General features: G+C 33.9%; 3 protein-coding genes across 4 annotated transcripts; 1 reads left to right on the top strand and 2 right to left on the bottom strand.

Moving 5' to 3' along the window:
* Positions 1–4,558: 4,558 nt before the first annotated feature.
* Positions 4,559–6,966, bottom strand: LOC104900515 (probable WRKY transcription factor 65). 2 transcript variants are annotated; one of them, XM_010687939.3, is made up of 3 exons: positions 6,554–6,966; positions 6,088–6,231; positions 4,559–5,526 (listed from the first exon to the last, which is right to left on the bottom strand). In XM_010687939.3, exons 1-3 carry the CDS (start codon positions 6,694–6,696, stop codon positions 4,893–4,895), a joined length of 921 nt encoding a protein of 306 aa, XP_010686241.2. In that variant the 5' UTR covers positions 6,697–6,966; the 3' UTR covers positions 4,559–4,892. The 2 variants fall into 2 exon arrangements, with proteins under 2 accessions (XP_010686241.2, XP_010686240.2); XM_010687938.3 differs by having other exon boundaries at positions 6,088–6,234; positions 6,554–6,964.
* Positions 6,967–18,592: 11,626 nt separating this feature from the next.
* Positions 18,593–19,215, top strand: LOC130589689 (uncharacterized mitochondrial protein AtMg00810-like). The gene is made up of 3 exons (XM_057391182.1): positions 18,593–18,631; positions 18,678–19,149; positions 19,202–19,215. The coding sequence occupies exons 1-3, from the start codon at positions 18,593–18,595 to the stop codon at positions 19,213–19,215; spliced, it is 525 nt and encodes a 174-aa protein (XP_057247165.1).
* A 2,590-nt stretch (positions 19,216–21,805) lies between these two features.
* On the bottom strand, positions 21,806–23,688 carry LOC104900514 (uncharacterized). The gene is made up of 3 exons (XM_010687937.4): positions 23,529–23,688; positions 22,684–22,812; positions 21,806–22,266 (listed from the first exon to the last, which is right to left on the bottom strand). The coding sequence occupies exons 1-3, from the start codon at positions 23,679–23,681 to the stop codon at positions 21,991–21,993; spliced, it is 558 nt and encodes a 185-aa protein (XP_010686239.1). The 5' UTR covers positions 23,682–23,688; the 3' UTR covers positions 21,806–21,990.
* Positions 23,689–27,743: the final 4,055 nt, after the last annotated feature.

Genomic DNA, 27,743 nt, shown 5'->3' with positions numbered 1-27,743 from the left:
TAATAATTCGTGTATCTAAATTTCGAGATTAATTGTCATCGTTCTCCTCTAGGCTTTATAAAATATAAAAATTATTAAAGAAGACGGTCTAATTTTAATATAAAAGTAGACCTAGAATTAGTCATCAAAAGAAATTAACCTAGTCACTATTGGACTAATTTTCTTTTTAATATTGGACGTACCATTATCTAATTTTAATTTCAAATAGACAGTCTCTTACAAGACAAATTTAGTGGAATAAACCCTTTACGATAAAATGCGAACTATACAAAGTTTGATCATTCTAGAAGTAATGAATATTTAATGATCGGACATATTATATTTAAAAAATATTTGGCAAAATGATATAAGAATATTCTAAATGCTTGCATGTAAATAAAATTTTTCACTTGATTCTCCTTTATATAAAATAAGATTAGATGTAAACAATCATCAAATGATTAAGTTTAACACTTCAACCTACTATTACATAATTAATTGAGGAGAATATTTTTGGACAGCCATATTTAATTAATTTGTGATTTCCCCCTCTGCTTAAGAAGAAACATTTAGCATGATAACTAGTTTTCCACCCGTGCAAAAATGCACGGGAAGTTTATTTTTTTGATTTAATTTTTTATATCAAATAAGAATGTGTATATATTATGTTATACATGGTAAAACACTGCAAGTTTGCATGTAGCATTTATTGAAGAGGAAACACGAAAAAACCCTTTTATCTCAACGAAGTGAATGAACATCACAAATGAATTATTAAATGACAATAATAATAAGAGTATTTTAAAAACATTTTGAACCACGTCTTTGTACTATACTTTTGGTAACATTTGATTTTCACGTTCTTCAGCTATTAATGTTTTTCAAACCCTTTTTGCTAATAACTCTTGATATGACAAATATATATTTAAAATTATATAATACGTCCCTTGAAATCATGGTGTATCTATTTTATATAAATATGTAATGAAATAGTATAAACATAAAAGTAGAGCAGGCAACCAGCAAGTTGGGCTGGCAATCAGTTCAAGTTTGGTTGGATTTGCTTTTGGGTTTACTACACATTTAATAAACAGGTTGAAATACTCAACCCTGACCCGACCTATTTGATAAGCGAATTACCCGTTGAACCCATTTAATTATAATATAGTATTATCAAAAATTAATTATTTTCTTAAAAGTATATATGAGAGTTCACTGTTGAAACTTAAAATGCATGTTTAATATTTCTTATAATAATTGTGACCAATTTAGCAATATTTACTTTTTTAACCAAATTTTAGTTTATCAATATATTTTTCGAGAATTTTCTACATATATGTAAGTTAATAAAGTCAAAGCATGTCAATTTCGAGTCAAAATGTCAACCTCAACCTACCTGTTTAATCAATGGGTTAGAAAATCGGTCAAAGTTCCAACCCTAACCTGCTTATTTTGGGTTAGGTTCGGGTCTATTTCGTATTGAGTTAGCTTTTGCAAACCCTACATAAAGTAGTGACATTATAATTTACACTGTATAGTAAATGTAAATTAACAAAAAAATTAAAGAGAAAATACATTTTTCAATTTAGTTTATTAAAAAAATAACATGTAACTCATCTTATCAAATAGACAATAAATTTCATATATATTGTAATATATAAATAATATATATTGTAATGTATAAATTTTTCTTCTAATATATACCTAAGAAATGAATATAGAAATATCAGTTATTAATGTTCATCAAACCCTTTTTGCTAATAACTCTTGATATGACAATATATATTTAAAATTATATAATACGTCCCTTGAAATCATGGTATATATATTTATATAAATATGTAATGAAATAGTATAAACATAAAAGTAGAGTAGGCAACCAAGTTGGGCTGGCAATCAGTTCAGGTTTGGTTGGATTGCGTTCGGGTTTACTAAAATTTAATAAACAGGTTGAAATACTCAACCTGACCCGACCTATTTGATAAACGAATTACCCGTTTAACCCATTTAATCATAATTATTATTATACAAAAATTTCATGTATATTGTAATATAAAATGAAATATATATTGTAATGTATAAATTTTTCTTCTAATATATACCTAAGAAATGAATATAGAAATATCCTACACGATATTATGATCTTGTAATGAGAATCGTATAAATTAAAATGGGTTTAACCTTAAACAAAATAACTAAATGGGCTTGTTATCTAAAATGATATAATATTGTATTAAGAATAGTCTAAAATTGGCTTACAACCCGTGCGATGCACTATACTGAAATATAAATTATCTATAATAATCAGTATTATTATTATTATCCATATAAATGATTAAATGGTACTAAGTTAATAGCACATACATTGCTTAGGTTATAATTTAATTAACTTTGAGTAACATTTAGTGGTCAAACTTGTTCAAACTCGCTTTAAGCTCACATAAATTTTCTTACAATGAATCTAATTGTTTATATCAATATTGTTACATATTAAAAAAAATATCTATTCCCCTAGATAGCATGGTTTTCATTTGCGGGTCAGCAAAATATGTGCTGATAATTAATATTAATAACATATATCTAAGAAAAAATATGAAAACCCAAAATATTTCAATTTAGAAATTGAATATTTTGTGATATTTACATTAGAATCATGAAGTGATCATACACAACTAAATATTGAAATAATTTAAGAAAGATATAAATGAGAAATAAAAGATTAGATCTTTTAAAATTTGTTACTATTGACTTGCGAAATAATTTACATCTTGACTATTTGAGAAATAATTTATATTAAGATTATCTAGGCCCGTGCATAATGCACATGGATTTTTTTTAGTTCTCAAATAGTTTTTTTAATTCCAAAATTATTGGAATGACTACATTTAAAATTGAAAGATTATAAATTGTAAATTTATATTTCATGATATAATCTTTTCATTAGGGCTGTCAAAATTAAAGCTGATCCAATATGATAACCTCTCGAATCTAACCTGAAAATTTCGGATTTGGGTTAAAATTTTCAACCTGAAAAAAAAGATGGGTCAGCCCAACCCGACCAGAAAAAATAATGGGTTAGGTTCAGGTTGAATTTTTGAACCTCAAAACAATCCGAATATCTGACTTTGAAGTGGGGTCAAATTCAAGGCAGGCCAACCTATGTTTATCTAACTTGTATTAGACCAAACTCGTTTCTTGAATATTCTAAATTTGATTAAGTTGGCATTTGAATTCAAGACTCACTCAATATGTTGAATTATTGCAGTGATTAAATTTAAAATCATGTCATTTTGGGTTGGTTTCGGGTCAACCTGAAATCGAAAAGGTCGGGTTCAAATTCTAATTTTCGACCTGAAATCAGAATCAAGTCAAGTTTGGATTAGGGGTAAGTGACCCGAAATAGAAATCAGGTGAACTTGAAATAATCCAACTCGAACTTATTGCTACCCTACATTATTAATATAGACAAATGACACGTAAAGATAATTATTGTATACTACAATAATATCTAATAATAATGTATTCTACTGGAGTAATAATTAAGCAATATAAAAAGTTGTGAAAATTATCAATCCCGCAATTCCAAAATAAATTGTCTACATTATAAATCAAAATCTACGACTACGGGTAGGTTACATAAATGGTAATGTACAGGGCCGTCTTGAAGATTTTGGGGCCCCGGTTCTAACATGAAAATTGGGCCCCTAAATTTATAGAAAATAAAAATGGAAGGTTAGAGTTCTAAAGATAGGAAGTTGAAAATCTAAAGATAAATCATTGACAAATTTATTAAGGATGGGAAACAAGGGTGATTTCTTCGAATATGAAGTAAAATTTTCAAAATAATATATTTTGGGGCCTTGATAATTTTGGGGGCCCTGTGCTGTTGGGCTCCTTGCACACCCTCATCTACCCCTCTGGTAATGTAAAATGGTAAGTTATATCAATATTAACATTGTTTATTATTAGTTAGCAACTGTGTCGGAATTATACACGAAATAATATGATTGTAAAGTACTTCCATTTGCTTAGTGAAACTTACCAAATTTATAAGATTGTAATTGATCCATTTTATGGCACTAAAAAAATGAGAATAAGTATAGTGATGACATGTGGCGAAATGAGTAATAGCTTGACACATAGGCAAATTTTTCTAACTTTATATATATATATAGATATATATAAATTCCTCAATCTATATCTCAACTCTCAAGCCCATCTTTTTTTTTTATCCATATAAACCACGAAGGTAGTACAAAGTACAAAAGAAGGGAAAAGGAGATTCGAACCTCAATCTTAACCAATAGGCGAGGTCAAAACATCCTTATAACACATCCATGTACATAATAACACATGATGTACATAATTGCTCATAAAGTTTATCCGTTAAATAAGGAAATCTATAATCACCTCTGCAACTCTATTACTATTATTATACTGCAACTACATACTCAAACCTAAATCTGAAAATGAAGACACAATCCCTAAACTTCAAATTTAATCACATAACTATACTTTAATTAATCCACCCCCACACCCACCCCCCTTCCATACACCTCAAATTCAAAGTTAATGAAAATAATTAAACAATATCATCATAACATAAGATATACGTACCAAGCAACGTAAGCAAAGTGTGAACATATCACATATGATTTTCTTAAGCCGTAAGGTAAGCCCCCCTTGATTTTTCAAAGCTAATCAGCTACTTCCTTGGTTTCAAATTAAACGCAACAAAAAGATATTATTTGTGAGACGTAAAATATTCTTTTGTCGCATTTAATTCGAAACGGAGGAGTATGACAATAATATTTGATTAGAGTAAAATTAATTAGCTAGCTAAGAGAGGCTATCACACAAATGAAGACAAACACATACGGGTGGGTGATCATATTACCCTTAACTAACCAACCTCAACCCGTGGTTCCACACCAAGTTGTAGGTGCCAAGCTGCACTCCTCACCGCCCACAACCCCAGCCGCCTTCCGGAACACCACCGAACACTCCGGTAGCTCGCCGAGATCGGCAAAAAGGGACTCATCCTCCTCCCTCATTGGAAAAATCTTTGCCATGTCTAGATCACTCAAGTTGCTGAAAAATGAGTTGTTTTCTAGGATTTGATCGTCGGAGGAGAACCATGTTAGCTCGTCTGTTGGATTGATCAATGCCTCCTCTATATTTTGTTGGAACAATATGTTGTTATTATTATTATTATGATCATCATGCATTATATCATGACTTTCTGTTTTGTGGTGGGATTTTTCATTAGTAGTAGTACTAGTATTATTGGTAGTAATGGTAGTTGAGGGAATAACTAGTGATGTAGTGGCGGTGGCGGTGGTGGTGGTGATGGCGGTGATGTTTTCGATTGAGGTGGCGGAAGCCGCGTTGTTGTGGCGGTTTTGGTGGTGGTGGTTTCTTGTTATAGGCCAAGGATGGTTGTGCTCATAAGAGTAGGTTACTACTAATGTGTTTGGATCTGAACGACTTCTTTCTACTTGCTTCCTTGCTGGACATCCTTTTGAACTACTACATCTATAATAACCCCTGTCAAAATAAGCAATTAATCAAGCACAAAACATAAAAATTAATCAAACAGTTACTACAAAATTGGTTTTACATTTAATAATTACTATAAGTGTTATTTTGACGAAAGAGGTATGGATAACTCGACAATTCCTATTCGAATCAACTAATTCGACATATTTTCCATATTCATAAGAAGTCCGTCTATGTTTATACTGTATGAATATGATATTTTCTGTGCTCAATTTTTTTTCTTTTATTCGGTAATGAACCGGCCTAAGCATGCGCAGGCTCAGCTTGAGATTGGAAATTGGGAATTTATACCCAGAAACATAAATTCACACAAACACCCTAAATATGGAGTTGATGAGAGTCGAACTCCCGACCATGAGGTTGGGAGGTAGGAGCTCCAACCATTAGACTCTCACATGATTCTCTTCTGTGCTCAGATTTATAACCATGAACAAACTAACATGTGATTATTATGCGCAGTTTCATGACTTCATATCATCATATTACAAGATCTAACATGATTTTTATGTAAAACAAAAAATCTCATGAAAAATTATATAGTGTTATTACCTAGGATATGGAGAACCTTTGATGGGTTTTTGGCCATACTTTCTCCATGCCCATGAATCAGATGGTGGAGTACAATCACCCTTGAATCGAGATCCTTCAATTTCTTTGATGGGAAATGTCACAACTTTCTTTTGTATAGCTCGTCTACTGTCAAAACATACATGTAACAATTATAACTAGGAATTTTTCTTAGCATAGTTCAAGTTTTTTATAGCAATCTTACCCTAACTAATCTAAATAAACAATTTAGTGACAATTTTTGACAAGACTAACATACATAAACTATGAGAAGTCTTCTCTCAAGATTGTATCCTATGAACGACTGTCTGTATATTTTTAAAAATATACAGACAGTCGTTTAAATTGACCACAAAGAGGAGGAAGTAACTTCACAACAGATTTAGAAGGGTGCGTGACTCATACGACTTGTGTTAAAGCGTAGTTATTGTAGGGTAATTCTTCTTACCTTCTCTTAGGAGATGATATGGAGGCGGCGTTGAAGGTGGTAGTAGACGGCGAATTATCGCCGCTGTTATCCGACGAGATTTCTCTATCTTCTAAATGATATGTATTAACATTTGAGTACAAGTCACTTAAGCTTGCTTCCATGCTAGCTTGAGGTAGATTTTCTTGCGTTTTTGCACCCGTCTCTCTCCTACTTGTCTTGATCTTATAATTCTTCTACTTTGTTTGGTTGATCTTTGTATATTCCAAATCCTAAAAAGCTTATGTTTGTTTGTGTAATGTTGGAGGAGTAGGAGGAGAGAGAAAGAGTACTAGAAAGAAATAATGTAGGAAGAAGAAGAATCAAAGAGTTGTGCTTTTAATATGGGGAGATGTCATGCTGACTGATGCGTAGCAAGAGAAGGGCTGGCATGAGGGTGGTATTAACTACTACCTTCGTCCATAATATAGTGCTTGTTTCATTTTAGATGGGTCAAATTTTAAAATTTTTTACCAAATATTTTTATCTCTATTATATAAGGAAATTAAGAGGAAGGGGGCACCAAAAATGATAATTTCTTTTATATCCTTAACTAATAAAATACAAATTCATCATCTTTTATCATTATATCCTCAATTAACAAAATATTTACATCATCATTGATTTATCGGCTTTCAGAAAACAAAAGAAAAATATATAATGAACTTTATGAATAATTTTTCGTATATATTATTACGCAATTGACCTTTTTGTTTGTTTTCTCACGCATCGCGTGCATATAAGACTAGTTAATATATATATATAAGAAAACATACTCATGCGGGATCTTATTAGATTCGCCTCAATATGTAGTTTCGTAATATCAAATTTTTTTATTTTTTATTAATAATGAATTGAAGATATCGAAAATCAAAGGTTCGCCTTGAGAACCGTATAAAAAATAAACAAGCACTGTATTTTGAGAGGAAGGTAGTATTACTAAGCAATTAAGGGCTTTTCAGAGTGGTTGAATTGTTCAAATACTAGCATTATTGTTTATTATTATTGCTAATTATTTATTGTTTTGGTGATTAATTAAATTTAGTCATAATTAATTGTCAATGATCGAGGTGTATTATTATTGTTACAAAAATAATAATAATATTCAAGCTAAGGGTTGTCTTTTTTTTTTCTTTGTACGGTCACTTGTTTATTTTCTAGTGGATAGGCCAATGGGTATAGGCTAAGCTACCAAAGGGACGTGCAAACAAATGTGAAACATTATATTCCGAGCCATGGAATATATTACTACAACTGAATATGACACCTTTTTTTGGATCTCTAACAATCTAAGCATTTTTGGCTTTATTATCTTTTCACCTAATGCAGATGTCTTCTTTTGTTTTACTGACAAGATCTTATTGTTGCTAATACAAAATTACTAATCCCTTCGTAGAGTTTATGTCCAAAACTTAATTTTTACATAATCCAATTTATCTGCTATATGGATATATATGTGCTACACATGATATATCGAGAAATGGGAGAAAGAGAATTAAGGACGGAATAATCACGTGATTTCTATTTTATAAGTAACTCTTAAAAGGTTTGGTGTTCGTGTAAAAAGAATAAAATATTCCCACTTATATGATAATTAAATTTAATAATTTATAAAATAATGCAAACAAATTTATCAATGAATAATTTCACTACGTATATGCACATGACTATTTAATGTCAGCTAAATAGAAATAATTTTAAAAATTATATTTAGATGAGCTTTTTGAACAATTTTTTCTACCTATTATTTGAGATTATAAGATTTAATAATACGATTTTGTTTTTTCTATTTACTTTCTCAAGCAGCATGTACATATAATACATATATATTTTTATTATTGTTGTTGTTTGTTGTATTATCGCCACATATTTTTCACTTAATAAGATTTTACAAATCTAATTAATAGATAGCTTAATACTTTTGTCATTATTTCTAAATAAATCAATCACGCTTGTCAATACATAACTTTATTAGCTATTAATATCTTTATTTAACTATATACAAGTAAAATATTATAGACAACATTGATACTTTAAATATATATTGAGACTAATCAAACAAAAATCTATATAATAATAGTTATTTGTATATATTTCTAAATAATATGAGTCATAGTCTATATATAGATAGTGCATAAGTCAAAGTGTTGCATATATATAGAAACATAAAAAGTTTATATCATTATGTTGGCCAAAGTTATGTCTTGTGGATCGTAAATTTTCCGGTTTTAATTTATGAATTTGGCAAATAATTTTATTACCCACCAAAAGATGGTACAAAATGATAAAAATCCAAAACCACCAAAAGCAAAGAGCATCCTCAGCTAACAAATACATATTAAAATGAAATAAATATAATTCTGACATGGCGAAACCATGATAGTTGATAGCTATTCAGGCTTCGGTCTCGTAGATATCGCCTTAGTTTTGTTTGAGCTTAATGGAATTGTGAAAATACTTAATTTTTAGCAAAAATAAAGTATTATTATTCAGTAAAATCAGGGAGTTTTTTAATCCAAAATTTTAATAGTTATGATGATCTTAATGTGGAATACAATTGGATTTGGGTTTGTGCTCCTTCAAAAATTAAAATTTTTCTTTGAAAAGCCTGTAATGATGGTCTTGTCTTTACTAATCGTTTGGAAAAAGTTATATTTTTGTTCCTCAAAACTATTGTTTTTGTAATAATCCAACTGAGACAACTTATCATTTATGTTTTCAGTGTCTTTTTACTTTAGACATTTGTGTGCATCCGACGGATAATTTTCAGTGGCCTATTCCTCCTGCGTGGTTTTCGTCGTTAGATTTAATTTCCTTCTATTCGGCTTTAGAAGCTTGTCATAATTGCTTAGCTATTGTCTCATCTTACTCAGCTCTCTTTTGTTTGGTGACATGTTTGGTATTTCAGATATAAGCTTATTTTCAATGATGAGAGTGTCACTTTCTCTTAAGCCAGTTTTGTTATTAACCCCTTCGTCAAGAAATGGGATAGATAGCTAATTGCTCTAATTATGATATTCCGTCCACAAGTTTTCCTCCTACTAATTAATAAGGCCACTAAGCTGCCTCCTCGCTCTAGTAAGCACACCCCTCCCGTTGAGGATGTTATTAATAATAAGTTACATTTTGATGGTTCTAAGCTGGATAATGCTCAAGCTTCTTATGATTTTGTACTTACGAATTCTCTTGGTGAAGTTTTGTTGGCTAGTACTAGCGTTGGGAGATTATTCTTCGATTATTATGGCGGAAGCGGGAAGCTATGGGCCGGGGTTACTTGAAGGCATTAAAATTGAGCTATTTCGCTCCATATTAAGAAGATTGTCATTGAACGACACAATCTCACGGTTATTAACTCCATAAAACCTAATTCTAATATGTCGTGGTCTATTGCGAATATTATTGTGGATGCAGGTTCTCTTTTGGAGCAGTTTGATCAAGTGTTTTTTCAACATTGTTACATGGAGGCCAACCAACTGAACAACGGATTCCATGCATGGCACACAAGGATCATCTCTCTTCGAATGCGTTATTTTGGTCTCCTTCTTATTGTATTGATTTTTTCCTTTTCATCTGTAAAGACGTTTTAGGTTTGCCTCCGAAAAAATGCTGGCAACTCTTTGAAGTTTGTCTTAATTTTGTGTGTAGCATTTTTAAACGTTAATTCAAAAACGTCATCACATGTCGTTATTAGCTAACACAATTAATATTCTTTGAGCTACAGCCAATATTAAACTTTCTTCTATCTTTTCATGGAAGGAAAAGCCTAAATTAGATATTCGCAATAACTGCTCGCTTCAATTAATGGTAAAGGCGAGTCCTCGATCATTATCCAGTCCACTTAAACAATTCAGCAATTTGCTTAAATAAGTAACTAATCTCATTAGCCTTCTTCGATATATTAATTTAATAAAACCCACAATATAGTTTTTGGGAGTAATTATATATCATACTTTTTTAATTAGTAATTAGTATAAGTTCTTTTTTAGATTATAGTTTATAGATAGGAATTGTAAGTATGTAACTAATTAATTAAAGTCAGATAACATGATCCTTTTTTCATGTAATGATATGAGATCACATGAAAAAAGAAGTTTTGTTTTAACTAATTTAACGAGTATTTTTGTCCTTAACATGTACACATGCGTGATTAGGTTTTAAAAAGTTGATTTTAAGTTTCGTGTAGCTAGTAGAGCGTAACTTGATGATCACTATAGCTTAAGATACTCTCTCGAACCCTGCCCTCAATTGTTGATTTAGATAGTTTCATAGGGTGTATTGATAGTAAGCTCTAATCTTTAATTTTTTCGTTGTATTTTAGATTTATTGTTGAAATATGTCTTGAATTATTTGGCAATAGAATTAATCAAGCACGCCTGGTGAGGGTATGGGGGCAACGTCGTCGAAGCTTTTGTAGGATATGTTGTTTTGTATACAATTTCTATTTTGGGTTTCCTTTAGGCCTAAACTGTTTAGGTTAATTAGAATGACACTATATATACCTTATAACAATGGAGAGTGATAGAGTATAAATCTATTCCTAGGGCCTCAACCACCAGCTTAAACTTTTGGTTGAGTTGGTCCTTTGACATGGTATCAGAGCCAGCGTGACAAAATGGTCACGTGTTTGAATCTCATCCACCCCTCCTTTCTCAGTGGAATATTTAGCGTCAGGTATGAGGGAGATCTGTGTTGCATCCACACTTCAAGCCCAAAAGGCTCTTCTAGGGCCTCAACCATCAGCTTAAGCTTTTGGTTGAGTTGGTCCTTTGACAGAGAGGTCGTAAACTTTATAACCTTAATTATAACATATTTAGGACACTATATATATCTTATAATAATTATCTTTAGGAGAAACGTTTTTTTATGTTTAGGGGATAGAAACTCTTCACAGTATTCTCTCCAACTATTGTTGATCTAGTTATTCTTGACTATGATCCTTTGCATCGATAAAATCCTTGTTTCACCTCTCTTGAGTCTATTTTCTCGTATATATATATACCTCCTAATTTTGCCTCTTTCTCATATCCACTTGGTCTCTTCAGACACGGAATATTTAGATTTCTTTCATTATTCATCAATTCTGCATACGAACTTGATCACTTAGCTTTAATTCCATGTAAGGCGAGGGACAATATGGTTAAGGCCAAGGAAAGATGCGTGCCACACAAATCAAAACTGATGCATTCGAAATTAATGGAGGAAAAGCAAACGCAATTCCTAATATGAACAAACATATTTATAAGAAATTAAATAAATCTATAGAAACTCCGGAATCCACCAAAATAAGAGTTAAACTCTCAAAGATAATTATTAGAATAAGAGTTGCCTTCTTAATGACGGCTAAAAACATTTAAAAATAGTCGAAACAAAACCCTAATACGAAAATTAGGCAAAAATAAATTCCATGAATTATTAAAATATTGTTTTCGCGCCTTAAACTAACTCAAATGGCTTAAAAAGCCTGTACGTCATGGCATAACAGTGAATTCGCTGCCCCGCTTCCCTTTCTGAAAAAGTATTTTATTAAGCATTCTAACACCGAAAGTCGTACTAGTATAAATCATTTCAAACTTATTTGCTGAACCTTGCAGCTAATCTCCCTACGTCAAAAACAATCTCGCTCCTAAGATTGTAATATATACAACATATAGTCTCATTGTTATGCTCCTTATTCCCCTCCTTAGGAGTATTAATCGAGCCTCGTTTGTGCATTATACGAGCCAAGAAATGGAGACAAATCTTTACAATATAATCTTAAACACACATTTGATTTCATTAGACAAACATCACACAAAGAGCAAGATTCATGCAGCACACTAGTTCTAGAAATACGGCTTTGTCCACATGCATTTGCTAAATTACAGACTAAAATCACTCAAATTTTGAAACAGAACAACTGCACATGATCACTGAAATAAACCAATCAAGGCCAACAAACAAAGAATCCTTTATTACTACATATAAAAACAGCCACACCATAAATAAAATATGAACACATTAAATACTTTTGCATCTTTTTTGGGATTTAGCGAATTAACGCCGTTGCAGAAAATTAGTATTTTCTTTTACCTAGACTATTAATCAAGTTAACCCATGATAAATTAAATAAAATTTATACGATCTAATCCCTTTTTTGGATCTCTGACACGTTGACTCTTTCTTTATTTATACTTAGATGTGAAGATTAATAATTTTGAAGGGTATTAAATTTTGACCAAGTAATATAAACAAATTTATTCAAAGGTCTTAATCAGCCTTATTCAGCCTATATGTTAAATAAAATAACCTACTCTATTGGCAATCTTATCAAAGTTGCGCGAAGCAATATGATGATAATATTCTTTTTTACCAAGTACTGTTACTACTACGTAACACTTTAATTAATATATGCAAAGTGATGAACACTATGCTTGATTATACAAAGATAACATAATATGCTAACCTTTCTATACGTTATCACAACTGTAGTTAACATGTCATCATAGATCATACATATGTATGTAAGTAATAGAAGTATTATATTGTTCCAAATTTTGCAGCCCAAAAAATTATTGTTCCTCCCTTAGTCCCTTTTGAATAATTGTGCATTGTCTAAATATAGACATGTCATGGGTCGGGCCTATTTACGGGATTGCGACAAAGGCGGGTTGGGTATGAAATTTTCAAAATTTGTCCACAATCCGGCTCAGGCCCACATATTTGGTCCGTGTTTTATGTTGTTTTTTTTTTATTTTTATTCTGGACAGTATTAGACTAAAAAATAATGAAAAGGGGTGTTGGGTTCACAGGCCATATAGGCGGGCTCGTGCAAGGTCGAACTAAAATAAAATTTCGTGATCATTGCAGGTCTGGCCCACGTAGCGGACAACGGGTCGGGACGAGCCTCGAGCGAGGTTCAACTGGGGCCTGACCAACCCGCGTGTCGGGCTGGCCCTTTCCCACTTGGCCACCTCTAGTTAAATATATGAAGGCCCCGTTCTTTTTGCACCGGGAGAAATTGATATGCGAGAAACTTAACTGAATCGCGAGAAAGCTAAACATGAGATAGTGTGTGAACTCAATTGGACCGCGAGAAAGTGAACTGAAAATAAGTCCAAAAGATTAGGGGTGAAGCATATGCGTTTAACGAGAAGATGTGATACTTATTGAATTGGGTCACACTAGGAAAATTTGTCATAACAGACCTTTTATATGTCACAGTTTGCTAAAAACAACCTTTTAAATTTATTTTATCAACGAACTTGGTACCTTAAAACAGAATTTGTTTGCGAGAAACAACCTTAGGCCATTTTTGGGCATCATTGAAGTGAAGAAATTCAATTAACAACCACCTAAAATTCCGGTAAAAAAAAACACCTAAAATGTAAACATTCAGTATTTCTGTATAATTTATGTAATGAAGCTTTCTTCTTTTATGTATTCAGTGTCTTATTGATTAATACGTAAAAGTGACCTAAAGTTGTTTGTTACAAACAAATTTCTTTTTTCAGGTCTTAAGTTGCAAAAAAAAATTAAATATTATTTTTCACAAAATGTGACATATAAAAGGTCTATTTTAACAAATTTTCAAAAAAAAACTAACAAAATCATAGAAGCAAAGTCTTTAATATTATACTCTCATCAATCAGAAAACATCATTTTGTGCCATTTAATCGCATATTCTTACTACTATAGTATTAGGAAAGCAAAAGGAACTTTCCTCATGGATTCACTGTTATATTACTATATAGAAGTATCATCTCGAAATCAGTTTTTCTCCTTACGTTGCGTTATAAAGATGAGTATGATATGTCCATTTGTAATCTTAATGATTAATACTATATAGTAGTACAATATAACAATAACATATACTTCCTCCGTTTCATAATAAGTGAAACACTTACTATTTTAGAACGTTTCAAAATAAGTGAAACATACCTTAAATGGATAAAAGAAAGTGACAAAATGACAAGAGTGCCCATCACAAACTTGTGTGGTTTGCTCTTCTCTCTCCTCCTTTTGATGATAAAAAGGGTATTTTATGACTTTTTGGCTTTTGAAAGTGATGTTTATTAAATCTTGTGCCCAATCCCTATGTTTCACTTATTATGGAACGGAGGAAGTATATGCCATTGCTTTGAATGTATGAGTTCTCACCATTTGTTTAATATATTCTGCAAAACGACATTACAATTGCTAATCCCAAGAATCCTGCTATAATCACAAACAGAATGTACAACTTTTCATTGAATTTTTTCACGTAGCATATTTTGCATTTTTTGTACGTAATTATTTACTACTATTATCCAATAAACTTATGGATTTTCCAAAATGAATTCAGAGTCTTTGGGAGCTCTGGTTTTTATGGTTTTGTTTATTATAAAGTTTAAAAATTAGACCTAGGTCTTGATTATTGGCTCTACTAGGCGATAATTATTTCCTAGTTTAAGGAATATTCTGTATATTCTGTTATTAGCATTATATTTGGCTAATATTGAGGAGTTAGGTATTATTAGGGTTGTATATATATATACTGTTTGATATCAATGAAAAGTTAAGCCGTTTTCTCCTCAAACTTATGAACTCTTAACATGGTATCAAGAGCCTCTAAACACGTTTAGTTTTTTTTCGATCCTTTCTTCACTCGACGTTCTTCCGAGTGTTGCTTCTGTTTTTTTTTGCTTCCGCTGTGTGATCTTTATGTTTACCTTCGTCTCATCATGACTGCTGAACCGCCCCGTTACGAACCGTTTTCTGCGTATTACCTTCATCCGAGTGAGGGCACGGGTGCTGTTATTAGCCCGATCATGCTCACTGGTGATAACTACGAGTCTTGGTCTCGTTCGCTCCGTAATAACCTGCGCGCAAAAAACAAGTTGGGGTTCATTGATGGCACGATTCCCGTCCCCGATAGCAAATCTCCTGATCTTCCTCAATGGGGTATTGTTAATTCTATGTTAGTTGCATGGATTTTTAATACGTTAGATGTTTCTGTTCGCTCTACTATGCGTTTTCCCGATCATGTCAAGGCGTTGTGGGATGATTTGCGTGATCGGTATTCTCTTGGTAATGGCCCACGAATTTTAGAGTAAAAAAATAAGATTCGTGATTGTCGTCAAAACGGTCGATCCGTTGCTGTGTTTTTTGGTGAGTTACGTCAACTGCAAGACGTTCTTAGTTATTGTAAGCTGCCTGTGTGTGTGTGTCCTGCTGCCTCCGAATATTTGCGGCTCCAAGAAACTGATCATCTTCATCAGTTTTGTCTTGGGCTTGATTCCATGAAGTTCGGAACTTTAGTGTCGGGCTTGTTAATGCAGGACCCTCTCCCGTCGCTCAACGTCGCCTATGCGAAGATCATCTCAGATGAACGAAAATAGTTGGTTTTCGAGGGCCCTGATAGTCGCCCAGATGCTGTTGGTTTTACTGCTGTTTCTCGTCCTCCTCTTGCTGCCAGGGACGACACGCGTTTGTGTAGTCATTGTGGTCGCACTGGCCACTTGAAGGAACACTGCTTTCAACTCCATGGCTTTCCGGAGCGTCGCGGTGGTCGCGGTAGAGGTCCGCGTGGTGGTCGTGGTTCGCGAGGCGGTGCGGCTTTTGCGGCAAATACCAGTAGTGCTGCACGCACTACTTCGAGCCCGGTTGACGTCACAGATGGTGATCGTCGCTCTGCTCCTACCTTAACCGACGAGCAGTGGCAGCAACTTATGGCCCATCTTAAAGGGCCCAATGGCTCGGCAATCTCGTCCACCGACAAGTTGAGTGGTATGTGTTGTTCTGATGAATGGCTTATTGATTCTGGCGCTTCTAATCACATGTCTGGTAATCTGAAATTATTTACTAACTTGCGGAGTATCTCTTCCACTGTTGGTTTGCCTAACGGCAAAACTACCATTGCTACTAAAGAAGGCACTATTGTTTTGAGTAGTGATGGTTTGATCTTAGACCATGTTCTTTATGTTCCTGCTCTTACTTATAGTTTGTTATCTGTTTCTCAACTATTGGAGAACCAAAAATTTGTTGTTTTCTTCACTAATAAGCTATGTATTATACAGGACCTCACTTTGAAGAACCTGATTGGAGCAGGAGTGCACTGTAATGGGGTCTATGTTTTCAAGCCTGTGCGTGCTCGTGTTAGTTCTGGTGTTCGTGATAGTACCTTTCAAGTTAATAAAGTGACCAAAGTGGATGATACAAGTATGTTGTGGCATCGTCGTTTAGGTCACCCTTCTCTTAAAGTTGTTTCTTTATTACCTGGTGTAGTAGGTTGTAGTAGCTCTACTTGTGATTTGGATTGTTCTATTTGTTTTATGGGCAAGCAGCCTCGAAACTCTTTTCCTATGAGTGCTAATAAAACTAGTGCTATTTTTGATCTTATTCATTGTGATATCTGGGGACCAAATAAAATTTCTTCCACTTGTGATGCACGTTATTTTCTCACTATCGTTGATGATTTTTCTAGAGCTACTTGGGTTTTCTTGATGGTTAATAAATCTGAGGTTGGTCAACTTGTACAAAACTTCTATTCAATGGTCAAAACTCAATTTCATAAGAAACTAAAAATCTTACGCAGTGATAATGGTCACGAGTTCTTGAGTTTGAAATGTTTCTTTGCTAAGAAGGGTATTTTGCATCAAACTAGTTGTGTGGCTACGGCTCAACAAAACGGGCGTGTGGAACGAAAGCATCACCATCTTCTCAATGTGGCGCGTGCTTTGCGTTTCCAAGCTCGATTGCCTAAGTTGTTTTGGGGTGAATGTGTCCTGGCTGCTGCTCATCTTATTAATCTTACCCCTACTCCTGTTCTACATGGTAAAACTCCATATGAGTATCTTTTTGGTGTGGCTCCAAGTTATGATGGTGTTCGTGTCTTTGGGTGTCTTTGTTATGCTGCTAATCGTCCTCGTGTTAAGGACAAGTTTGATTCTAAGTCTCGACGTTGCATTTTTGTTGGCTACCCTTTTGGTAAAAAAGGCTGGCGGTTATTTGATTTGGAGACTCGTGAGTTTTTTGTTAGTCGTGATGTTCAGTTTTTCGAATCCTCATTTCCTTATTGTGATGTTCTCTCTGACGCTGCTCGTCATCAATGGGATTCTTATTTGGCTCACCCGGGTATCTGGGATGATGATCTGTATGGGGATTTGGACGGTGTTGTTCTCGACGGTTTTGATGTTCGTGGTAACGATGATCTGGTTGCGGTTTCCCCCCCTCGGCCATTGGCTCCGCCATCAACCCCCATGGTTGGGCACTCGCCTTCCACTGCTGTTCGTGTGGGGGAAATCTTATGTGATACTTCTTCACCTCCTTTACGGGGCCCCCTTGTGGATACTCTGGTTGGTAGTACTAATGATACTGAGATTTTAGGTCGGGGGCGGCGTGTGAAGGTGCCTTCTGTCAAGCTTCATGATTTTGTGACAAATACTATTGTTCTTCAAAACATAGACCCTGCTCCCTCCACTGCTTCTCCTGCCTCGTCTGGTTCTTCAGGTAAGCCTTTTGATCTAGCTTGTTATGTTGATTATGATAAATTTTCTGTCAACCATCGGTGTTTTCTGGCAGCTGTTACTAAAGGTACCGAACCACAGTCTTATCGCGAGGCTGTTACTCATCCTGGTTGGCGTAAGGCAATGAAAGATGAAATAGACGCTTTAGAGCGTAATGGTACTTGGACATTGGAAGACTTACCTCCTGGTAAGCGAGCTATCAGTAGTGGTTGGGTGTATAAGATTAAATATACATCCACTGGAGAGGTTGAACGTCTTAAAGGACGTCTTGTGGTGCATGGTAATCGGCAAGTTGCTGGAATTGATTATAATGAGACTTTCGCGCCCGTGGCGAAAATGGGTACTGTTCGTACTCTTCTTGCAGTAGCTGCTGTTTGCAACTGGGAACTTCATCAAATGGACGTTCACAATGCTTTTCTTCATGGTGAGTTGTCTGAGGAGGTTTATATGAAACTTCCCCTGGTTATACTTGTTCTTCGCCTGGTAAAGTTTGTAGTCTCCGCAAGTCCTTGTACGGTTTGAAACAGGCTCCCCGACAATGGTTTGCCAAGTTATCTGCTGCTTTGAAGCGTTATGGGTTTACTCAGTCTTATGCTGATTATTCGTTGTTCAGTTATATACAGGGAGATGTTTCTCTTCATGTTTTGGTATATGTGGATGATTTGATTATTGCTGGTTCTTCCACTGCTGTTATATCTCGCTTCAAACGTTATCTCAATTCGTGTTTTCATATGAAAGATTTGGGCCTTTTGAAGTATTTTTTGGGTATTGAAGTTGCTCGTAGCCCTGATGGTCTTTTCTTGTCGCAGCGTAAATATGCTTTAGATGTTCTGACTGAAGCTGGTATGTTGGGCTGTAAGCCTATAGACACCCCTATGGAGCAAAATCACCGTCTGGCTCTTGTGAAAGGAGTCCCTTTTGACAATCCCGACTCCTATCGTCGCCTTGTGGGGCGTTTGGTCTATCTTTCTGTCACTCGCCCAGAGTTGAGTTATGATGTTCACACTCTGGCACAGTTTCTTAGTGATCCGCAGATTCCTCATTGGGAAGCTGCTATTCGGGTTCTACGTTATATCAAGGGCAGTCCTGGTCAAGGTATTTTGCTCCGTTCTCATAACACTTTGGATTTGACTGCTTTTTGTGATAGTGATGAACTCTTAACAGGCTCAATGATTGTATTTACATGTAAAAGAAATAAATGTAATAATATGTGCATAAGTAGATATATACATATTTATGCTTTATAATATCCCTACAGTAATAATGAGAAAAGGTCATGTGAATTTTAGAATGGATAAAAGGATTTAAACAGGTCGTGAAAGGAGGGCCTTAGTATAAATGTCGTCCAAGCCTCAATCTAAAGAACAGAAAGTTCAAGGCCTAAGAAAGTAATTAAGCACATGTACATATAACCAGGTCATGTGAATTCGAATAACGAAATCAATAGTCGCACTACCATCATTTTTCTTGGGATTAGTAATAACAAGTGTTTAAAGGAAGACTTTTAAATCCTTTAAATTTCACAAAAGGACAAAAAGAGACATCGAAAATGAATCCAAAAAAAGTTCCTCTCCTAAACAATGAAACTTTGGAAGACGAGAATACGAACTAAGCCAAGAGCTCAAATCAGCCCAAATTTGGCCTTAATTTGCATGATCCAATTCAATATGTTTATTATATTTTATAAAATCACATAAAGTTACATCAACACTGTTAAAAGCTACTATACTAACAAGATTGATTATCAACAAATATCGACTAGTAAAGAGTGCAAAAGTGTGAGTTAAGCCAGGGCTGGATTTTGATATGTGTATAAAGGTCTACAACACAGGGTCACATTTTTTAGGGGCCAAATATTGATGTTAAGCCCCGCTGGAAAAAGATATAATATTTTTCTCAATTACAATGAATACTCCGTCCTTTCTTTCTCTTTTATTAAGCCCGACTCGAAATATGACAAGAATTAAAGGATGAAATAAAATTGGGAAATGAAAGATTTTTAGAAGATTTGACGAGAATTGAGAAAGTTGGGGAAGATAACAAGAGTTTGGGAGAATGGGTCAAATGGTGCTACTGCGGTGTACAGATGAATAGATAATATCTCCCCCTACCCCTAAAAAGGTAACAAAGATTCAAAGCTGTCAAAATTAGATATTTAGATAATTTTACTTGTTAGGATTTGGATCTAAGTCCACCAACATAATTTTTTTTTTTTACATCGAGATAACATACAAGAAGCAAAACTGTACAACAAATCAACATGCAAAAAGGATAGACAACATAGTTTTGTTAAGTCATGAGCTGGCCTCACCTCTTTCCTACTTACTTTCATGAGCCTACACCACTGGAATGTGGTACCCAGGGCTCGAATCTCAGTGATTAGGTGGAGAACAGAGATATCCCTAATGTGGGACGACTGAAGGAGATGAATCAACTATGCTGAATCTGTCAATATCAGAATACGGTCTAGAGATTTAGAATTGGCCCACGATACCGCCATGCCAGGTGGCATGCGCGGATTTCTGTCTGAAGTGCGGAGCTCGCAAAGACCTTTTGACCTTGCATGTTTTGGCCTAGATCGAGTAGAACAATGAGAAGCAACCTAAGCACACGGTCCGCTGTTATTACTAGCATCCCACGAGCCATCTATGCAAAAGATGAGTTGAGGTCGAGGTTGAGCCAACGATAGTTGACCAATGTCAATCATCAAAAAACCCGGAGGGAGAGCATCCCTAGTAGTCGAAGTGACCAAACCCGTAATAATTTTATCCAAAAAAAGCTGATGTTGCTTCATAGCAGTGTCCACATTGAGTTGTAGACCTTCCATAGTGGCGCGATTCTGACGGAACACTTGATTATTGCGAATAAGCCAAATAGCCCATAGGATCCCACAAAACCGAGCCAAAGTGGGGTTATTCATACCTGCTTTCTCTCGAAAGTCAAGCTTGTGAAACAAAACTCATTTTATAAAAGGGAGGTATCACCTTCGTACAGTTGTAACACTCAATCCCATCTACATAGATCATGCTCAATCGTTGAGAGGAGAAGATAACGAGAATTGTACATCTAAAGGCCATTTTTTTATAGTCAGTTTATAAATTAACATGATTAATACAAGTATGATTAATATTAAATTCATCAAACCATCTAAGATGAAGACCTAGAATAATGTTGAAGGAGCTCTAAAAACTTACATTTAGGTCAAATTTGTGATGTCAAGGTTACAACTTAGTGTCCTTACCAATACAAAATCTAACTTTTACGATACTAACTTGTTATTCTTAAGAGGGCAATTAAACCTTGTTCTTTTGGACTAAATTAATGGAAACCCAGTTCAGTTAGTTTCTTCTTACAGATTCAATTCAGTTTAATTCAACAAATTGAATTTAGGCAAATTAAGTTCAATTCGGTTCAATTCCAATTATTTTTTTCCCCTTAGCCTTTCTATTTTCTTCCCCTTAGCCTTTCTATTTTCTTATCTCTTTTTTTCAAGGATGAGGTACAGTTGTACCCACTGTATCCCTAAATCTGCCCATGTATCATGATTAACTATTGCAGTGGGCTTGGTATGTAGATCTTATTTTTCAAAGCCTAAAAGTGGGCTTAACATAGAGAGGAGATGGGCTTTAGATTTGTCTTTGCCTAAACATGTGCATAATCATCGCATCACTAAAACTTTGGTACGTAAAAACTATTACATTCGAACTCTAAAACTCATGCGATATTGGAGTAAACATTGCTAGGTTAAAGATAAGATAGAAAAATATATCATGAAATGAACATTTCATGAAGCAAGCTCTCAAGATTGAAGATTCCTTTCTAAGTAACTAGCTAATAAGTGAACTGAGAATTGAGAAATCCGTGAACATAAAAAGTGCAACTGACATAATTACATGTGAATAATTCCAAGCAAAAGATACGTTACATTTTATATCCTTAACTACTACCACTTCTTTCAATAGCTTTAAGTACAACTTGAGTCAAAACACTTGGATCAATTACTTTGTAATCAACATTATCATCAACATGATGTGTATTAACTTCAAGTGTAGCTTCCATGGCAAAATGTGTGTTGCATGAAACCCTAGCATTTATAACATTAATCCCCATATCTTCAAATGCTTCTAAAATATGAACTAGATTATCCTTTCCTTTCTCACTTGTAACGTTCAATTTGAATCCATTTTCTCCTTGCTTTTCTACATGTACATCCTGTTCAAAGTTCAAGTTTTTCCATAATTATTAGTACTTAATCATGAGAAATAAACCGATAATTGGTGTATTCTTACTAAAAGGTACGTAATACGAAAACAACTGAGGTGTCAATTATGAAAACCTCATGTACGTCTTTTTTATTATTAGCACAAAAGGATTAGGATTTGACAAGAATGTGTACGATAATTGGAATTAGTGTGGCTTAACCGTTTTGGTTTGACCAGGTAATATATATATATAGAAAAATAATATAAGAGTCATTTTTAAACATAGTTACATACTACTCTAAATTCTAATAGAATTGAAACATTTCATAATTGAAAATGCTAAATAATAATAGAGATTTTCGTGCTTCATAGATAAATTAAAAAGAGGAAGCAATTAGTGATATAGTAGAAGTGAACTTAGCCATACCAATAAAGGAAGTTGATGATGAATATGCTTCTTCATGTGGTTCATACTTTCTCTTTTAAGCTCTTCTAGCTTCAGCGTCAAGGTAGATATGTAGAGGAAGGCGTCAATTATGATTGAGCTAGTCTTGTTCTGCATTATTTTATATATAATTATACAACAAAATAAGAATCAAAATTTAATTAAGAAATTAAACTCATTGGAAAAACAAAAACACAATAGTTAGCTAGCATCTAGTAGGTGCATATTGGAGACATTTTCCATAAGAATCATAATAAAGGTAAATTAGCAAATTATTTGTGTCATTTATTTATGCTCAAATTATTTGTTATCCTCGGTTATCGCTATGTTTATTTTATACTCCCTCCATTTCAAAATATAAGGCAGTTCGAGGTCGAATTTTGACCGTTAATTACTCTCAATTTATGTTGATAGAGAATTTTAAAAAGTAATGTTATTATAGTATTTTTCAAGACAAATCCAACGGTATAATTTTTATAATTTTTATTTATTGTATTTGAAAGATATTTGTGGTCAAAATAAATTTTCGTAAGCATGAATGTCTTATATTTTGATATCCATTCTCTCACATTACATGCATATACTACCTTAACCTCCGTATCACATTACATACATGCACTATTTCTATATGGCACACAAATAAAGGTGACTGAGGAGAGATAGAGTTGTGACGCATTTTAAACCATGTGATTATGTTTTCACGGAGGGAGTATATTGTTTAACATCCAAAAGAGAAAATGGTACATGTATATATTATGAAACATCTAAAAGAAAAAATTATGCATATTATGGAACATCCAAAAGAGAAAAGTGTGTATATATTATACCGAGTTGGAGTTGATAAGATCTCGAAGAATGTGGAGTTTTCTACGGAAAGCCTTCTTCTTTTGCACCTTAATTTTGCTACAACATGCCATTTCTTTGCCTTTTTCTCGCTCTAAAGTGTAAGTGAAATGGGAGGATTTATTGAGTGATTTCATAGTGTGGATTAATTGGCTTTTTATAGTGAAATGAACGTACTATAATCTAAAAAACATGTAAAATTATGAAAAGAGATATGAGACAAAAGTGACGTGCTCAAAATATCTTGGCAGCTATCCTGCACTTATGTTGTGTCTTATATGGAATGAAAATGTCCTTCCATTAGCATTCCATTTGTATGTTTTCTAATTTGTCTACTCCTTTTTATTAACTTAGCATCATTTTTTTATAAGTGAATCTCTCTTTAACTTGTCACTAGTGTAAAAATATTAATATCTAATTTTCCTACTTATAATTCTTAAATATTTGTCATTCTATTTACTCGTCACCTAAATTCTGCTAAAACTTATGAAGTAAATATAGACAAAAAAAATACTCTCTCTGCTTTTTTTTATTTGCTACATTGTTGTGCACGATTTTCAAGGTATTATTTAGGGGTTGTTTGGTAATCGGTTGTTGGTTGTTGGCTTTTGGCTTGGCTTGTTTGACTGGCTGGAAGCATTGGATGTATGTATTGGCTTTTTAAGTTGGTTGTTTAAGCCAGTTGTTTGCAAAAGTGTTTGGCAAAATTAATTGTGGTTGTTGGCTGTTTATTAGAGAGTTTGTGGGCCACAATCAAAAGCCAATCCAAAAAGCTGCTTCAACAACAGCCAACGACAACCACAATTAATTCCCCAACAGAGAGTGTTTGTTAAGTTTATTCCCCAAGGCCCAAGTCCCAAAGGCCCATGGCCCTGTTGGCCCGGTCCGGGAGGGCGGCGCGCGTGTGTGATAGCAAGCCAAACCAAACATGACATCCAACCACAAAAGCATCTCAAGTACCAACTCAATAGTAGGAAGGATGGAGGGAATATATAGACAAGGAGGCATTCCCTCCCACAAGCAATGTGGGACAAGCAACAAAAGAAGCCAAGGCTTTTTCAAGCCTTAACTCCAACAGATAATATTGAAGTGAAGAAGTTGTACAAGGACTAATAAGGAAAAATAAATTAATATAAATAGCTGACCTACATTAGCTATCCAATCTGCCGCAGAGTTTGATTCACAAAAACTGTGTTGTGCTTGCCAAGAAATGAACTGTTGAATTGAAGGAAAAGCTTTGTATCCTTGATAATGTGATCAATCTGTCATGGATCGGACCAAATGCCTTTAAGGACATTGATACCAGCATGAAGGTTATCGCCTTCAATGATAATGTTTTGAATACCATGCTGTAGAGCTAAACACACACACTGCGATGGACACCAGAAGCTTCGACCACCAAAATAGACGTGTCGCCCAGGTTGTAGGTGCAAGCATGCTGGACTTTGCATAAGTTTGCGTATAATGACCCGACGACTGCTGAAGATTGATAACAGAACCGTCGAAGTTGAATTTGGAAGAGTGAAGAGTGAAGAGTGAAGAGTGAAGAGGGGGTGGCTATAGTATGTGGGGGAATGGGTAGATAGTGAGTAATGATATCTCTATTTCACAATTAGAAATATAGCATTTTCTCTGATCTATTTCACACACACGCACATATGTATATATTAATTCTTACGCTTCTTTTAATCAATATATATTATTAAACCGCGTAGATAAACCGTTTAACAATTGTTGATCTCTCATTTTCACGTCTTTCATTCTAATTGTTTAAGGGCACACACAAGCCACATATACCTTGGTCCCCTATCTTATTCGAAGAGAAACCAGTAAAATAACGGGTTTGCGTGTCTAATTTATTTGGTCCAACATAGCAAATGTTGATCTATTAAGTTGATGCGCAACTCTAATATGTCAAATGGTTTTGTGCTGGATGAGGTAGATATTCTCCTAGTTTTTCCTTATGTACGTATATCCAAGATTTCATATATTTCCTATGTACGTAGTTAAATGCATTTCGGGAAGTTGGAAATATGTTGGACAATTATGGAGAAAATTGTTCTACTTTTGCTTCAAAGCTTTCAAGACTATATAGTACCCAACCCTCTCTTTTGGATCATTTTATCATTTATACGCTTTTCTTTTTACTTACAACACTTGACCTTTATACTTAAATGATAGGTTGAACCATCATAATTATGCATCTCTTTAATTTGTTACCTTCACTCTTCTTCTAAGCTTCTTCTAAGCTAGCTACCTTCTATTTAAATTCCTTATTTTGGTTACGAAGTACTAAGAACTTCTGAGTCTTATACATAGGATATAGGCTCGTTGCATGGGAGACATTTCAAGAGATATGTGAGATCTAAACTATATATGCAATATAAACATCAATTGTGGTGTGGATGGGTGCACAACCAAGTGTGAGTAAACACATAACTAGAGTCTTGATAAATGATAAGTTTGGTGGCTCGCACCATGCAGCAAGATGTTGATAGTTGTGGACCAAGTCGTGAAAGATAACGTTGGGTGTAGTATAGAGTTATAGACGCATTCAATAAATATGGTTGTTATTTGAGATCATATTACTAAAGTTCAATGATGTTTTACTCTTTTCTTAAGAAATCATAAACATATTATTGGTTAATTTGATAGATTATCTTCTAAGTAATGATTTTCATGTTAAATAGCGTGTGTCTTATTTTTCCCAATTGTGAAATATATGTGAGCAACATACATGAAGTATATTACAAACCCTTCTTAAATCTTGTATATATTGGGGATGTTTGACAATTAGAGTTTTGGAGTAAAAACAGAATTTTTGATCATTTTTAGAATTTTGACTAGTTAAAAACTCCAAAAGGGGCGTTTGGTAAAAGATAGTTTTAGAGAGAGTTTTTGAATAAAAACTCTCAAAATGAAATTTCTTTAGAGGATTAGGTAAGAATATGTGCAATGACTTTTATGCGTCTAATGATAATAATACTACCTATGTGCATTAAAATGTCTATAAATGTCACTTCGTACAAACAAATTAAATGGCAATAAACTTTTAGCAATCAGTTAATTGTTACCAAACACATTTATAAAAAGAAGTTGTCAATTCAGCAGTCAAATTTTTTGAACAAAAAGTCAAAACTTTAACAGCAAACTCTAAACCCTAACCGCGTGCTAAACTCTAATTAAACCCTATTTGCCCTAATCTATAGAAGTCATAAATGAATAAAAAGAACATGAATAATTTGACAATAATGTTGATGTAGAAAGCAAATAGTTTGATCCAGAAACTTGCAAAACTCTAAAGGAACTTTCCCATGGATTTGAATGAGTAGTGCATGCGCCTGCAAAAATAAAAAAAATGGTACTACTTGTAAGAAGTTATAGAGAAAAATGTGATGAGAGTTAAAAGGAAGAGAATATAATTTGTGGAATTCGATTTAGTTGTGCATTGGATTAGACGTAGAATTGGAATTTACGAATGACGAGTGTCAGAGTCAAGAGACTGGTCAGTGATTGCAGTTATCACGAGACTCTTGATTCATTCTCATTTTGTCTCTTAGAATTGCTCCCTCTTAAGCTTCCCTGCTATTTGCCGTGGCTCAAATGTACCGACATCGACGACTCCTTAGTCCTTGTTGGTTCCATCCGAATAGTTTCTTTCGATGTAAATGAGCGACTAAGCGTAATGATGTAGACGAGATATCAGTATCACCCTCACATGACTTTGCCAACTAAGTTAGATGGCATTCACTCATCCTAATACTACTAGTAGTATAGAGCGAGCTTGCTTTTATTTCACAAAGTTTTGATTTACGGCGTACAAGAACGACACAACTATATACTTGTTGCGCAATTTAGACACGCAGTGTGCACCCACTATATTATGAGATGGAGGGAGTAGATCAGTAGATGGTTCGTTGTAAGCGTGCTTAAGTTTTAGTAATAACTCGATCTTAAAACATGGTATTTAAAACTTGGGATTAGATTTTGTATAGTTCAATGTTCTTTATGACTCTTCGTACAAGAAAATTATAAAATTAAGGTTCTTATTTTTTTTTTCATTTATTATTTATTACCAATAAATATCAAATTCAATATGTTAGGAAATGGTAATAATGAATATATTGATGTTTTAGAGTAAAGTAGCGATAATACTGAAATGAGACTTTGCTTACAAATTCACACTATATATAATGCAT

The sequence above is a fragment of the Beta vulgaris genome, chromosome 8 (assembly GCF_026745355.1).
Source record: "Beta vulgaris subsp. vulgaris cultivar EL10 chromosome 8, EL10.2, whole genome shotgun sequence".
Taxonomy (NCBI): Eukaryota; Viridiplantae; Streptophyta; class Magnoliopsida; order Caryophyllales; family Amaranthaceae; genus Beta; species Beta vulgaris.
The sequence above is the reverse complement of the archived record's forward strand: the minus strand, read 5'-3'. Positions and strand labels throughout refer to the sequence as shown.

Bases quoted from the DNA above. Each gene is read 5' to 3' on its own strand.
- LOC104900515 (XM_010687938.3), bottom strand. From the start codon at position 6,696: ATGGAAGCAAGCTTAAGTGACTTGTACTCAAATGTTAATACATATCAT. The intron at 6,235-6,553 runs GTAAGAAGAATT...ATGTTTTGACAG, and splicing joins ATATCATCTCCTAAGAGAAG to TAGACGAGCTATACAAAAGA. The intron at 5,527-6,087 runs GTAATAACACTA...TTATTTTGACAG, and splicing joins AAAGGTTCTCCATATCCTAG to GGGTTATTATAGATGTAGTA.
- LOC104900514 (XM_010687937.4), bottom strand. From the start codon at position 23,681: ATGAAATCACTCAATAAATCCTCCCATTTCACTTACACTTTAGAGCGA. The intron at 22,813-23,528 runs GTATAATATATA...AAAATAATGCAG, and splicing joins ATCTTATCAACTCCAACTCG to AACAAGACTAGCTCAATCAT. The intron at 22,267-22,683 runs GTATGGCTAAGT...AACTTTGAACAG, and splicing joins ATCATCAACTTCCTTTATTG to GATGTACATGTAGAAAAGCA.
- LOC130589689 (XM_057391182.1), top strand. From the start codon at position 18,593: ATGGTTTGCCAAGTTATCTGCTGCTTTGAAGCGTTATGG. The intron at 18,632-18,677 runs GTTTACTCAGTC...AGTTATATACAG, and splicing joins GCTGCTTTGAAGCGTTATGG to GGAGATGTTTCTCTTCATGT.